This window comes from Physella acuta, unplaced genomic scaffold (genome assembly GCF_028476545.2).
Source record: "Physella acuta isolate Inbredline_101_S28 unplaced genomic scaffold, ASM2847654v3 ptg000376l, whole genome shotgun sequence".
Taxonomy (NCBI): Eukaryota; Metazoa; Mollusca; class Gastropoda; family Physidae; genus Physella; species Physella acuta.
In genome coordinates, this window is record NW_026731895.1 from 522,103 (window position 1) to 537,407 (window position 15,305).

The 15,305-nt window shown below is 39.8% G+C and overlaps 1 protein-coding gene across 14 annotated transcripts in view; it reads left to right on the forward strand.

The window, feature by feature from the left end:
* The window catches only part of LOC131941899 (dystrophin), a 301,691-nt gene that overhangs the window by 25,232 nt on the left and 261,154 nt on the right, over window positions 1-15,305 (forward strand). For 10 of the 14 annotated variants that reach the window (XM_059301480.1, XM_059301481.1, XM_059301483.1 and 7 more), the window contains exon 2: window positions 292-356. The exons of 1 other annotated variant lie outside the window; for it this stretch is intronic. In XM_059301480.1, the coding sequence (XP_059157463.1) occupies window positions 292-356 (65 nt within the window). Of the gene's footprint in view, window positions 1-291; window positions 357-6,423; window positions 6,621-12,512; window positions 12,571-15,305 lie in introns of those variants that run through there. 3 more of the 14 variants (XM_059301492.1, XM_059301491.1, XM_059301493.1) reach the window with 3 other exon arrangements.

Genomic DNA, 15,305 nt, shown 5'->3' on the forward strand with positions numbered 1-15,305 from the left:
GTAGATTAAAAATTTTAATTTAAAGATTAATATATAAATGGTATTTAAATAATCTAAAAAATTATTAACCTAGCGGCTGTTAATGATGAAAACCGATAAAAATTAGTGGCAAAAAATAATGACGAAATAACTTATTTTAAGATAGTGAAATATTTAATCACTGGTTACTAATACTATTTATCCATGTGAGTCTGAGTAACCATGGTTACCAATGCCAGGTAGTATTTTATTTCTGTGGACAAATTTGATGTGTCATGACATAAATACTTTTTTCCTTCTGTCGTGTGTCAGACTGGACACCACAGGGGACGACACCGATGTGTTCCTGGACGATGACCTTGACATTGATGGAGAGGGTGAGTGACGCATGACCCCCCCCCCCCCCTCAACTCATGCATGACGTTGTCCTGTGTGTAGTTAACGTGCACGGCATGACGAGTGCATGACGTAATACGAATTTGGCTTGAACACAGAGATGTGTGTACTACACACTAGCTTTGTTGTGGGTGTGTGTACTACACACTAGCTGTGTCATGGATGTGTATACTGTACACCAGATGTGTCAGACACACGAAGTACTACGCCCTAGGTAGGTTAGACAAGACGAGCGCTATACCATTGCTGTGTCAGTATTCATTACATAATCAAGGTGGTAGATCTTTGGCGAACTAAACAATGAGAGTGAGACGTGCACTCTTAAGGTAGCTACCATTAAAGTGGTATTCATGTTGGTGTAGCATCAAAGTGGTGTTCATGTTGGTGTAGTACCAAAGTGGTGTTCATGTTGGTGTAGTATCAAAGTGGTGTTCATGTTGGTGTAGCATCAAGGTGGTGTTTATGTTGGTGTAGCATCAAACTGGTGTTCATGTTGGTGTAGCATCAAGGTGGTGTTTATGTTGGTGTAGCATCAAACTGGTGTTCATGTTGGTGTAGTATCAAAGTGGTGTTCAAGTTGGTGTAGCATCAAAGTGGTGTTCATGTTGGTGTAGCATCAAGGTGGTGTTTATGTTGGTGTAGCATCAAACTGGTGTTCATGTTGGTGTAGCATCAAAGTGGTGTTCGTGTTGGTGTAGTATCAAAGGGGTGTTCATGTTGGTGTAGCATCAAACTGGTGTTCATGTTGGTGTAGCATCAAGGTGGTGTTTATGTTGGTGTAGTATCAAAGTGGTGTTCATGTTGGTGTAGCATCAAGGTGGTGTTTATGTTGGTGTAGCATCAAAGTGGTGTTCGTGTTGGTGTAGCATCAAACTGGTGTTCATGTTGGTGTAGCATCAAGGTGGTGTTTATGTTGGTGTAGCATCAAACTGGTGTTCATGTTGGTGTAGCATCGAAGTGATGTTTACACCAGTGTATTCACAAAGTGATGATGTTTATATCTGTGGAGCAATGAAGTGATACCTTCATATTGTAGTGACATTTAATGGCATGCATGTTTTATTAAAACTGACCACGAAGTGACCACGTAACAACGCCTGAATCTGATGGTTAAAAGTTGAACTGAAAACGGAGTCTCCTTGTAAGCCAACCAAAAGTCTATAAAACCAACTTAGTATGCCTGTTTAGAAACCTATCCCCAGTTCTAGAGTTTTAAAACGGTGCCACCTGATACGCTTGGATGGTTCCACACAAAATCTGACTTGACAGTTTCAACTGACAATCTAACACCCCAGATTGTGTTGATGTGTTCATTACCACACGTTGTGAGGGTATTTGTGTGTTTTGTTTGCTACATTTTGTTTGTACGAACCGTCAGTTTCTCTTGTTACACGTTTCATACAAGGTGAGAAACAAGATTAAACTGTAAACAAAAATTCAAGGGAGGTAATGCGTGAATATATTCGCCACCAATATTTTAATGCAAGAAAACTGTATGACGTATAAAAAACTGTTACAATAATTAAGATTTATTGCAAAAAATTGTGCATACATTTACACTACATTTTGGTATTGTTACTTAAGCACATAATTTTTACAATTACACTTCAAACATTTTTAAAACCTAATCTATTACAAAGGTAAGAGAATCATTATCAGCTAAATTAGATAATTAAAGCCTGATCAGATTCTGTATCTCTTGAGTTCTAACACCTAATGACTACATTGTACTCCCCATAGAAGCCATCATTACTCTGACAATACTTTGAGTTCTAGAGATCACATGCCTCGGTTCTAGAACCTCTGGTACTGTTGCAGTTAGTCATCGTCTGGTTTCACGCGGTGCACAGGATGGCATTTCTCTGATGGTAAGGCTAAAATGTCAGCCTTTAATTAAGTCTCATCTCCCGTCCACGGACCCACCCACCCCACCCACCCTGCCCGACCCCCGCGCAAACAACGTGTCAGTGATACATGTCGGTGCACGGGGATAATTGTAGCAGCAGGGTGGTGTCCACCGGAAGTCATGGGTGGGCGTGTCCCACGTGATAGGTCATCTTGTCTGGTGTGGTACAGCAACTCATCCAACACATGACATGATGGGCGGCGTTGAAACTACATACACTATATAGCAACTCATCCAATACATGACATGATGATAGGCGCCGTTGAAACTACATACACTATACAACAACTCATCCAACACATGACATCATGGGCGGCGTTGAAACTACATACACTATATACAGTGGCGTAGCGAGGTCGGGTGTCACCCGGTGCGGCACTTAATGGTGTCACCCCCCAGAGGCGTAGCGACCCTTCCCGGGGACAGACTTTCAAATTTTCGATTTACACCCCCCCCCCCCCTCAAACTTTCGATTTACACCTCCCACTCAAACTTTCGATTTGCAACCCCCTCTCAAGTTTTTCTATATATATATTGCTATTTTTTTGCCTTGGTGTCACTAGGTGCAGTCCGCACCCCCGCCCCCCCCCCCCCTCGCTACGCCTCTGACTATATAGCAACTCATCCAAAACATTACATGATAATCAACGTTGAAACTACATACACTATATAACAACTCATCCTGTAAAAACAACAGAAACTGAACTACGAATCTACGAATTACAGTAGAGAATATATCTACAATGTTCACGTATTCGATACTCACTTCATAATTTACAACATTTGACAAAATACCTGCAGTTATATTTCCTTAGTTTTCAATTATCAACACTATCTGAATGTGCACAACTATCAAGAGTATCTGAATGTGCATGTTTTACTTGATGTGTGTTTTAAATCTCAATTAATTACTTTGATAACTAACACTTATGCTAGCACGCCTTCCGTTTGTGCTACGAACTTCAACTTTTAAGGCACACTTCAATTAAAAAACAACACCTCAAAATTAAACAGTCAGGAACATGTTTTAGGTTGTTTTTTTTTAAGTTGTTTTTTTTTTTCTAAATTTATCCCAGATCTTATTCTACCCATAGTTTTAATACAACATTTAGGAGGGAAGGAAATTTGTAAAACTCTCTGTTGTAATAATGTAATGCAGTATAATTTTTTTTTTATCTGTTTCCATTTTTACCTGATTCGTATATCGTACCCGCTGTATATAAATTTCTAATTTGTAAAAAAAAAAACACCACAAAACGCTTTTAACCCATCAATCACCGATTATCAAGCAGCGTTGTGTAGCGCTGTACACAGTCGCATTAGGTCTCTACGTTACACCTGGGTGACTCTTTAGGTTAAGGGGGAGAGATAATCCACTAAATCATTTTACCAGTTGACCGATTTGCCGCAGTAATCAGGTAATGTGATATCATTTGCTTGATACGGCTGATCAAATGTTGGCGTGGGTTGGGTTAGGGGGTTGGTTGAGTTATGGGTTTGGTTGGATTTTATGGGGGCTGGTTCTACATAGCTTGATATATCTAAGGGGGGGGGGGGTGTTTGTGTATTGCTAGCTTCATTTTAGACGAGTTGGTTGTGTCATTTGAGGTACGTTGTATTGCGAGGGTTGGTAGTATCATGGGGTTGTTGGTTGTAGATTATTATTGTGGGTTGGTTGAAGGTCTATCTAGTTGGTGAATGGAATTATTGAAGGACTGGCTAAAGTATCGGCACCTCGTTGAAATTGGCGGGGGGGGGGGGGGGGGGGGTTAAGGTGTGATTATTGGGGGGGGGGGGGTTTATTGTCTGTTTATATTGGGTGGTTATATTGTTGGTTGAAATTACGGGAAATGACGGGAGTTGATTGCTTTAAATAGGTTGAAACAGCTGCAGGTTGATTAAAATGAGTCACGTGGACATTGTTTTGTTTACAGTTTTCTTGATGTGTTACAACCGCCGCTTAAAGCTCCGAGAATTTTTTTACAGCCAAGGTTTAAAATGCTATCGCTATAATTCGAATGTTAGCGACAATCTTCTACATCGTTCACCTTTGACCTTATGAGCATCATCGTCTTTTGCTTGCACGTGCTGGTCATCGATCTCTTGCTGGAAGATTTATCGATCTGTTGATTGACGCATTCCACCCCACCCCCCACCACTCACAAGATGATGTTCTAGACTTGTCGTAGATCTACTCACCATGTATGTATCTGTGTGTCTTCTCACATAGAATTTTACAGCTTGCAGGCACATTGTTAAGTTTTACTAGAATGTAATAGTTTCACTCGGTTTTAGAATGTAGCACTAGAGGTATAGTAGCACTAACGTTATATCTACATGCAGTTTACATTGTATAAAATTATCAGTAACCTTAGAATTGTAGCACTAGTGCTATAGCTAAATGCGGTACATATTCTATACCAAACATTGTATAAAATTATCAGTAACCTTAGAATTGTAGCACGAATGCTACAGCTACACGTGGTACATATTCTATACACTTACCCGTAACTTTAGAAATGTAGCAGAAGTACTATAGCTAGATTCAGTCCATATTGTATACACTTACCCGTAACTTTAGAATTGTAGTAGCAGTACTATAGCTAGATTCAGTCCATATTGTATACACTTACCCGTAACTTTAGAATTGTAGTAGCAGTACTATAGCTAGATTCAGTCCATATTGTATACACTTACCCGTAACTTTAGAATTGTAGCAGCAGTACTATAACTAGATTCAGTCCATATTGTATACACTTACCCGTAACTTTAGAATTGTAGCAGCAGTACTATAGCTAGATTCAGTCCATATTGTATACACTTACCCGTAACTTTAGAATTGTAGCAGCAGTACTATAGCTAGATTCAGTCCATATTGTATACACTTACCCGTAACTTTAGAATTGTAGCAGCAGTACTATAGCTAGATTCAGTCCATATTGTATACACTTACCCGTAACTTTAGAATTGTAGCAGCAGTACTATAACTAGATTCAGGCCATATTGTATACAATTACCCGTAACTTTAGCAGCAGTACTGTAGGGCCTAGCTAGATTCAGTCCATATTGCCCACAATCGTCCACACCGTCACGCTTGAGTCAACACGTGATGACCAACGGTTTAATTAGACCATCCGTCAGAAGCTGCACACGGCTTAAATTTACCAGACGTCAACGTGATGTAAGGCTAAACTTGTTGACAACCAGGCTAGCCTCGGGTTGACAGGTTGGGTTGTGGTTGGGAAACATGGCGATGTTATTTTAAATTTTAATGTTTTGTAAAAAATTACGACAGGTGTATAAAGTATTACAATCTCACTCCTTTTTAAATTACTTTTTGGTATAGCAATAAGGGTAAATTAGGGCTAGCTTAGTACTAGGGCTATGTTTAGTATTAGGACTAACGTTAGTATTAGGGCTATGTTTAGTATTAGGACTAACGTTAGTATTAGGGCTATGTTTAGTATTAGGACTAACGTTAGTATTAGGACTAACGTTAGTATTAGGGCTATGTTTAGTATTAGGACTATGGTTAGGGTCATGGTTAGGATGGAGGCTATAGTTACCATCTGCCCTTTAGTTTATAGTTTGCAATAGTTAGTCTACTGTTATGGATTACTTTAGGGTTTAGAATTAACGACTGGATTACTTTAGGGTTTAGAATTAACGACTGGATTACTTTAGGGCTTAGAATTAACGTCTGCAACCAGACCACGTGACAGTATCCACATGACAAGTAGGGTACGGCCAACACAACAGTGCTGCGAGGTTTGTTTACCTGTAACACCCACCTGTAAACCAATCTTCCCTCCCTGGTATTCTGGTATTTTGTTTTGTTTTGTCCACAACATTCCGTTCTGTTGTTATTTTTTTATCTCGTGGTTCATCACCATCAACCTTTAGTCCTTACCCCCCCCACCTCTAAGTTATCTCCCATCAGTAAATCTTCTCGCCTGTGACGTTGTATGCTTCAGTAGACCCACACTATTATCACAAGAGGCACTCGACTCCGCCCCGTAAGAAGATCCCCACATTTTTTTTCCTACAAATATTTTACGATTATTGTATCCCCCCCCCCCACCCCCCACCGACAGACCGAGGCGAGACAGACCGTAGCTCGAGCGTTCTCCCGACGGACGGGCCAGTGTCACGAGTGTCGTCTGCTGTTTCCATTCTTGCCGCGCGGAATATCCAAATGTTTCCACCGCTACTTACGACATTTTTGTGTACACAATTTGAGAAATTTCGCCTTGAGTCGTGACCTATTTCCCTGTGGATTATCGCAAACCCCGCATGTATTTCGTTTATCTTCACTAGCAGTATTAAATGGAATCAATTTGTGTGTATTTTCTTCCTGCAGGAAAGACTTGACCCATTTTGTTTTCTGCTCCACTGGTTTTTAGTGTTGATAAATAGACTGAGTCTTCGCATGTGTTGACATTCATAGCTTGCTCGTGGCGGGATATTTTTATTTCGACCTGCATGGTGTTTTGGTTTAGTTGTGTTCAGAAACCGTCGCTGTAAATGTGAATTTGATTGTTTTTTATGTGGTCTTGTGGCTCGTTCGTTACAGGTAAATCGGGAGTTATCGATCAGAAAGGAAAATCGGTACTCGTAACACATCGATTTTATAGTATCGATTATCGAAACTTCGTTTTGCTAATATCGGTAACTGAATACTAAACCTTTGCCTAACGCTATCCTTATATCAAGAAGCAGACATGCAAGCTAATACGGAAAATATCCCTGATTCTAGCCCTCATTCTAATCCTGGGATGTGACGACGATACCATATAAAAATAAAGCGATACGATACCCTGCTTTACTGTGTATTTAAAGGTACCAAAAACATTCACCATCTGTTGCCATTTCTAGTGGGTGAAATTAAAATACTTTCCTAATGTATATCGCCTAAAACGTTTGAGCTATTTTTAACTTTTCTCGAGATGTCTTGATGTGTTAGTGTTTTATCTTGCCAAGTTCCGTGAAATGTTTTCGGTGTGGTAATTTTCTAGTTTGTCTAATTTTTTTCTACACGTCAACTTCAACTTTAGTGAACCACCTTTTTCTAACTAAAGTATACATACATCCGCTTCAGTTCTTGTCGCGTGGGATACGACGTTATTATCTAGCAGGTGTAGCTTAAGTCACGGTCCACTGGTTGTCTGAGATAGAATACAGAGGTGATCTTGTGGTGGCGGCGTTCTTTGGTGGTGTACTTGTACACGCTTGTATCCTTGCTGTTTGTACACACAGCTACCGTTGATGTATACAGGGCAGTCGTACAGAGGCAACGTGCGTACACGTGTATTCCGCAGCTCGTGTACACAATGTTGTCGCGAGTATCATGGTGGTGTTGATGTGGTGGCATGGGCGTACACACTTTACATGTTGTTGCTTGTACACACTGTTGATGCTGTGTGTACACAGTGTGATGTGAGGTAGTAAGCGTGTACACACTTATTCTGCAGCTCTGCACCAAGAGTAATTATGTAATAAGAAAAATAATTTGTACGTGGTTTAATTAGCGTTCGCCATAATCCTATTCAAAGCCTACTTTAAACTATTCATCTAGTTAATCCCATTCAACATAAGTTCAATGTTCAGTAAATAAATTTACAATAGTCATATATTAAGACCACGGCGTACTCGGGTGTTTTAATGGTCAGCCCGATGTCCGTTCTTCCATTTTCGTTAAATGACTTGCATCCTTTATAATTCAGCCGATTGTGACCTTGTAAGTCGCGGTGTGACCTAGTGAGGAGAGATGAATGAAAACACCAATAAACCTTTTTATTTTTAGGCTAATTGACGTCATAATGAATGTGTGCTTAGTATTTTTGTTTTCCTTTCTTGTTACTGCTCTATAAATAACTTCGGAAATTTCCGTTTCTATTTCAGTGTAGATAAAATCTCGAGTTCTCATTTAACAACAAACTTGGTTTTTAGTTATCTCCCTGCTGTGTTTACGTTCTTGCTTATGCAAATAACAAAGCATTGCCGAACTTGGAATGTAGAAAGATTAAAGCCAATTTATTTCTATATAGATCGAATTACGCGACATATGGCTAGTTATGGTGGTATGCGCATGTAAACTAGTCTCACACGTACAACAGATATAACACGTCTGTGTTGTTTGTGTACACCAGCCCCCCCCCCCCCCCACACATACTACTAACTGTGTCTTCTGCGTACCAGCGCCCACACCACAAGTGCCTGCGCTGCATGTGCGCCAGCCCCCCACACATAAACACATACACCACTTGTGTTGTGTGTGCGCCACTCCCCCACACATACACCACTTGTGTTGTGTGTGCGCCACTCCCCCACACATACACCACTTGTGTTGTGTGTGCGCCACTCCCCCACACATACACCACTTGTGTTGTGTGTGCGCCACTCCCCCACACATACACCACTTGTGTTGTGTGTGCGCCACTCCCCCACACATACACCACTTGTGTTGTGTGTGCGCCACTCCCCCACACATACACCACTTGTGTTGTGTGTGCGCCACTCCCCCACACATACACCACTTGTGTTGTGTGTGCGCCACTCCCCCACACATACACCACTTGTGTTGTGTGTGCGCCACTCCCCCACACATACACCACTTGTGTTGTGTGTGCGCCACTCCCCCACACATACACCACTTGTGTTGTGTGTGCGCCAGTGCCCGCACATACAGCACCTGTGTTGTGTGTGCGCCACCCACCTTTCACACACACACACACAACAACAACCTGTGTCATAAACATGTGTTGTGTGTGCACCCCTTCCCCTCCCCACAGAAACATACAACAACCTTTACTATATGTGCACCAACCCCCACCAACACCAACCACTGACACAGCGAGGCCTGTAAACAACCTGTACCGTTCTGCCCCCAGTTATCGATCGGACACGGATCAATGATTTATGTGACACGTCGCCAGTGTGTCAGGTCAAGGCCACCTTAGCTATGTGGTGACCTTGGCCTTCGTTTTATCACTTCCATTCATTCCCCCAGGTAAAGATGTCCATACAGAGAGGGGAGGGGTGGGAATTCCTTCACCTAATGAGGCTGATGTAATGCATTCGTTAATAAAGGTTGTTGTACTGACCTATGTAGCTTTGACTTGGATGTTTTCTTGTGATCATAGCTTGTCAATGTTTTGTTAACAATTTCAATCCCCGAATTTTCTACCCCTTTTTAGCGTTACTCCCTCAACGGTATATCAGTTAAAATTAAATTAAAATAATTCCCTTCATTTACAAACAATCAGTTTTGGTTATACTTTCAATGAGTTGTTTCATATCCGAATGTCAATAATTGACGCATGTCCTTATTTCCGTCGTTATCTTAACCAATGGTTTAATCACTCACAGTGTAATACAATACTTTGTTCACCACGAGTGACATATGCATAATGCAATTAACTCCGTTGATCAAGTTTTTAATAATCGAGGAACTAATTAAACTCGTGAAATTAAATTAAGCTCATCAAACTCCTAACATAGGAAATATTCTGTTTAATTTGTTTTCGTGAATCATACAGTATGTGTAGTAGTAAGCTTGATGTGATGACTAAGAGAAGAAGAGAAATGTAATAACATCTCCTATTGATTCAGTAAGGTCGGCCCCTGGCTAGTTGAGTACCTCGACATCTGCTGTACGGCGCTCTAATCCTTTTGTTGAGCTCAACTAGCTGGGCGGAGGTATTTTTAGCTCTGACTGGCGAGAATTGGTTGTAACTCAGGCTACGTTGGTGGTTGTAAGTTGTTGAACACGCAAATTTGGTGGTTGCACATGAAACACAGATTTGGTAGTTGCACCTGAAGCACAAACTTTGTGGTTGTACAAAGTTGGTGGTTGTACCAGAAACACAAATTTGGTGGTTGTACAAAGTTGGTGGTTGGACCTAAAACAAAGTTGGTGGTTGTACAAAGTCGGTGGTTGGACCTAAAACAAAAATTAGGCGGTTGTACAAAGTTGGTGGTTGTACAAAGTTGGTGGTTGTACAAAGTTGGTGGTTGTACAAAGTTGGTGGTTGGACCTAAAACACAAATTTGGTGGTTGTACAAAGTTGGTGGTTGTACAAAGTTGGTGGTTGTACAAAGTTGGTGGTTGGACCTAAAACACAAATTTGGTGGTTGTACAAAGTTGGTGATTGTACAAAGTTGGTGGTTGTACAAAGTTGGTGGTTGTACAAAGTTGGTGGTTGTACAAAGTTGGTGGTTGGACCTAAAACAAAAATTAGGCGGTTGTACAAAGTTGGTGGTTGTACAAATTTGGTGGTTGTACAAAGTTGGTGGTTGGACCTAAAACAAAGTTGGTGGTTGTAAAAAGTTGGTGGTTGTACAAAGTTGGTGGTTGTTGAAAGTTGGTGGTTGTACAAAGTTGGTGGTTGGACCTAAAACAAAAATTAGGCGGTTGTACAAAGTTGGTGGTTGTACAAATTTGGTGGTTGTACAAAGTTGGTGGTTGGACCTAAAACACAAATTTGGTGGTTGTACAAAGTTGGTGGTTGTACAAAGTTGGTGCTTGTACAAAGTTGGTGGTTGTACAAAGTTGGTGGTTGTACAAAGTTGGTGGTTGTACAAAGTTGGTGGTTGTACAAAGTTGGTGGTTGTACAAAGTTGGTGGTTGGACCTAAAACAAAAATTTGGCGGCTGCACCTGAGGCACTAATTTTGTCAGTTGTTGAAATGTACTGTTGTATACAGAAGTTATAGCATCTTTATGTCAAAGTCATGGGTTCGAAACCTTGCATATACCCATATTTTCTAATATATTAAAAAAAATTGTTTTGATTAAAGTTGTAATTTACTCGCCCTTTCTTAAACCACGAATTCAAATTTTGTCAATATTTTGATTAAATTGGTTCTGCACTACTGGAGTATTAAGTTCAATAACGTGGATCAAATAATGTTTACATTAATTATACAAGCAACAAAGGGTTGCTAACCACTTGATCAAAGAATGTTTACAAAAATTATACAAGCAACAAAGGGTTGCTAACCACTTGATCAAAGAATGTTTACATTAATTATACAAGCAACAAAGGGAGGCTAACCACTGGGCCAGATGTGGCTGTATACGACATCCATTTCTTTCGTTCCGTCTGACATTCACAATCACACAGGGGAAGCTACTTGTTCTTCTTATCGCTGCTAGGTTTTGATGTAGCGTGTATACCTACACGTCCATGTCCGATTACTCTCCCTAAATAACCACACAACATGACCGACTGACTGACATTCGACACGGCCGCATTTCAAAATCGGGGACAAACTTTCTCGGTTAGGTTAATTTCTCCCGAGTTACTGCCCCTGTCGCCTGTCTACTACTACTACAACATTCTTGACGGACGTTTCTTCAAAAAAGAAACTTCAGAGTTGTCCCCACTGACCTCTACGTCGATGACGTCATTGACCAAAGAACAGTCGTACGGCAGTGTATTATTTTTATTTACGGCACACGACCGTCGGCACGTAGGTATGCCGCGGCATGGCGCTTGCAGATTTCTCTCAAGGTGTCACCCTTTTAATTGCCGTACAAGACAACAGCGGTCGAGACGGCCACAGGACGGCTGCAAGCTAGCCGGATAATCGGCAAATCACAGCTGTCGCCTGTAGCAAAATGCTGGCTACACAGTTACCGTGGCTATTTATAGATTGTGTAGTGCTGTGTCTGCTCTTATGCCCATATTTAGAATCACGTGTTTGCTACGTAAACAAAATATTGAACGGAAATGTATGGTGTAAAAATATTTAGACTCACTTTCAAACAATTTCTGGTACAAAAATAATTAATAATTTGAACGCGGCTAATGGAAAACGAAAGTAGCCCCAAGAGCTATTTCGTCACACGGTTCGTAGATGTCCCGTAGAGCCAATTGTAAAGATACCGGGTTGGTCTTTTACCTGACTAGAGTAGGACTAGTTCCGCCTTGACGGAATTCACATAGACCTACTTATCAGACCAGTAGGTTATTTATAGAACATAGCTCTCGTTATGACGTCACTTTCGGACAGATTTCCGGACACATTTTTTTGGACAGTTACCTTAACCCTCGTACTAATCTTTTTTTTTCTGTGAATCAATAAAAAAAGACAATAAACCAGAATAGTGTAGGTAATAAGCTGTCATAACCTGGTCATTTCCCTGATATAGGGCATGCTGTCATCGCCTGCTCTGTAACAGATTTACCTGTACCGGCTAACGTTCAAATGTTCGCGATTTATTTCCATTTTCGTCCTCAGCCATGATCACCGCCTTGCGGGTCCTCTCTGCTTTCTTTTCTACAGGTATGCATTTCTACCGTTATTTACCTGCTTATTTCTACAGGTATGCATTTCTACTGTTATTTACCTGCTTATTTCTACAAGTATGCATTTCTACTGTTATTTACCTGCTTGTTTCTACAGGTATGCATTTCTACCGTTATTTACCTGCTTATTTCTACAGGTATGCATTTCTACTGTTATTTACCTGCTTATTTCTACAAGTATGCATTTCTACCGTTATTTACCTGCTTGTTTCTACAGGTATGCATTTCTACCGTTATTTACCTGCTTATTTCTACAGGTATGCATTTCTACTGTTATTTACCTGCTTATTTCTACAAGTATGCATTTCTACTGTTATTTACCTGCTTGTTTCTACAGGTATGCATTTCTACCGTTATTTACCTGCTTATTTCTACAGGTATGCATTTCTACCGTTATTTACCTGCTTATTTCTACAGATATGCATTTCTACCGTTATTTACATGCTTATTTCGTGAATTTTATTTGCTAGTTGACACCGGTTTAACACTAAATGCTTTTTTTTTTATGATTATTCATAACCACTGTTTAAAGTTGTAAACGTGAACCTTTAATACACCGATTGTACTGTAGCTATTGCTACTATAGTATAGCATACTACAATACACTATTGTGATGTAGGTTGACTCTACATCATTCGACTGATATCACATTGACGAACAGTGGAATACAATTCAACAATGACTCACCTAGAGAGTGTAGTGTAGCTATTGCTACTATAGTATAGCATACTACAATACATTATGGTAGTGTAGATCGTCTCTACATCATTCGACTGATATCACTTTGATGAACAGTGGAATACAATTAAATAATGACTCACCAAGCGAGTCTATGTTCAACATGTTTCATCCTTAATTAACATAAATTTGACTCTATAAGACCGTGTTGTTTTTCCCGTGTAATCCACTCGCGTGTTGCCTATTGTACACAGTAGCACGTAAACCGTAGTGTGTTGTTTGATTGCGACACAGTAACAGACATGTGGATATTCGGATAGTCTCGCAAACTGTGTAGTGACATTGTGTTACAACGTGAAGTATTGCATGTGTAGTTCTTTATGTTAAGTTGGAAATTCGTTGCATATATTTGGACTTTATGTAAAGGTGGATATTCGTTACGTGAACCTGGATATAATTTATTTGATCTGGAACATTCGTTGTGTAGTATTGGACATTTGTTTTGTGAACATGGACATATAGTATGGCTTTATCGAGCGGCTGGTTACACACTGATGTTTAGCATGTGATGGTGGTCTTAGTATAAGCACGGTGGTCTCAGTATAATCACGTGTTATGGTGGTTTAGGTATAAACACTAGGTCACTTAGCCTTCCATCTGTAGTGTACATGTTTAGCAGCGGCTCAAGTATAAAATACTAGTGGTAGTAATTTAAAAAAATCAATTTAGAATAAATGTTTTGAATAGAAACAGACAGAAAAATCAACATTTAATACATTATATGTTTCTTTTTGCTAACCTGTCTTGTCATGTACTATTCTATGGTAAATTCGTTGTGTTGATGCGGTATTGTTAACTCTTGTTGGTTCGTTTTTAAGCCGAGAACAGTTTTTCGGTAGCGTTTTTGTGTTTTGTTTTATAAAGTGTAAAGTATACACTAATTGACGGGTATCGTGCACATAAATTATGTTCACTTGACCCCGCTGACATATATCGTAAATCTCACACCCTTTCCGGTTTACAAATGATTTGACCTACTTAAGTACTAGCAGTTAACCCCGTGTTGGGTAACGGGTACAGATTTAACACAAACGGCGAGCGAGAGCGTGGCCAAGCCCCCTCGTGTTATCAGCTGTCAATTGGATTCCTTCGTCGTCCTGACCTCAGCCAACAACACACAAGTGGCTGTTCAACAAAGCTCAAACTTCATGCTTTTAAGCCTCTATGGAATTTTAGCCATGTCGGTAGATAACAGAATGTATTCACGTGCCATTTCAGAATTCTTGATCCGTGTGATAATATAATGAGAGTACTGATGTGTAATTATATACATGTTTATAATATATATATATATATATATATATATATATATATATATATATATATATATATATATATATATATATATATATATATATATATATATATATATATATATATATATATATATATATATATATATATATATATATATATATATATATATATTATCTTCATGGGGACCATATGAGACACCACGCAGCTTAGCCATCCCTACCCCGCTTTCTAGGCATATCGCTACCACTGTCAGGTGAGCTATGGTTGACCCCGAATGTTTACAATAGTAGAGCTGGTTCGAATAAGTCGCCGCTATTAGGGGAGATAATAAGTTCTGCTTGATATTTTTATTGTCGTCTGTAAACGGCTGCTTTCGCTGGGTGAGGTGGGGGGGGGGGGGGGGGGGTGGGATGAGTGAGTGGGGGGGGGGGGGGCAGGGGGGTGGGGTAGTGTAGTGTCGAATTCACAAATTATGAATTGTTGATAAGTAGAAAATAAAACAACTAAATAGCGGATCAGCTCGTATATATATATATATATATATATATATATATATATATATATATATATATATATATATATATATAATGTATATATATAATGTGGTGTGTGAATGTGTGTGATTCTATAATACGTCGAATCTAAGCCATCAAATATTGTCTGGTTAAACAAAAGATTGCGGAAGCGAATGTTCTCCCCTTGCTCAGAATACCGGAA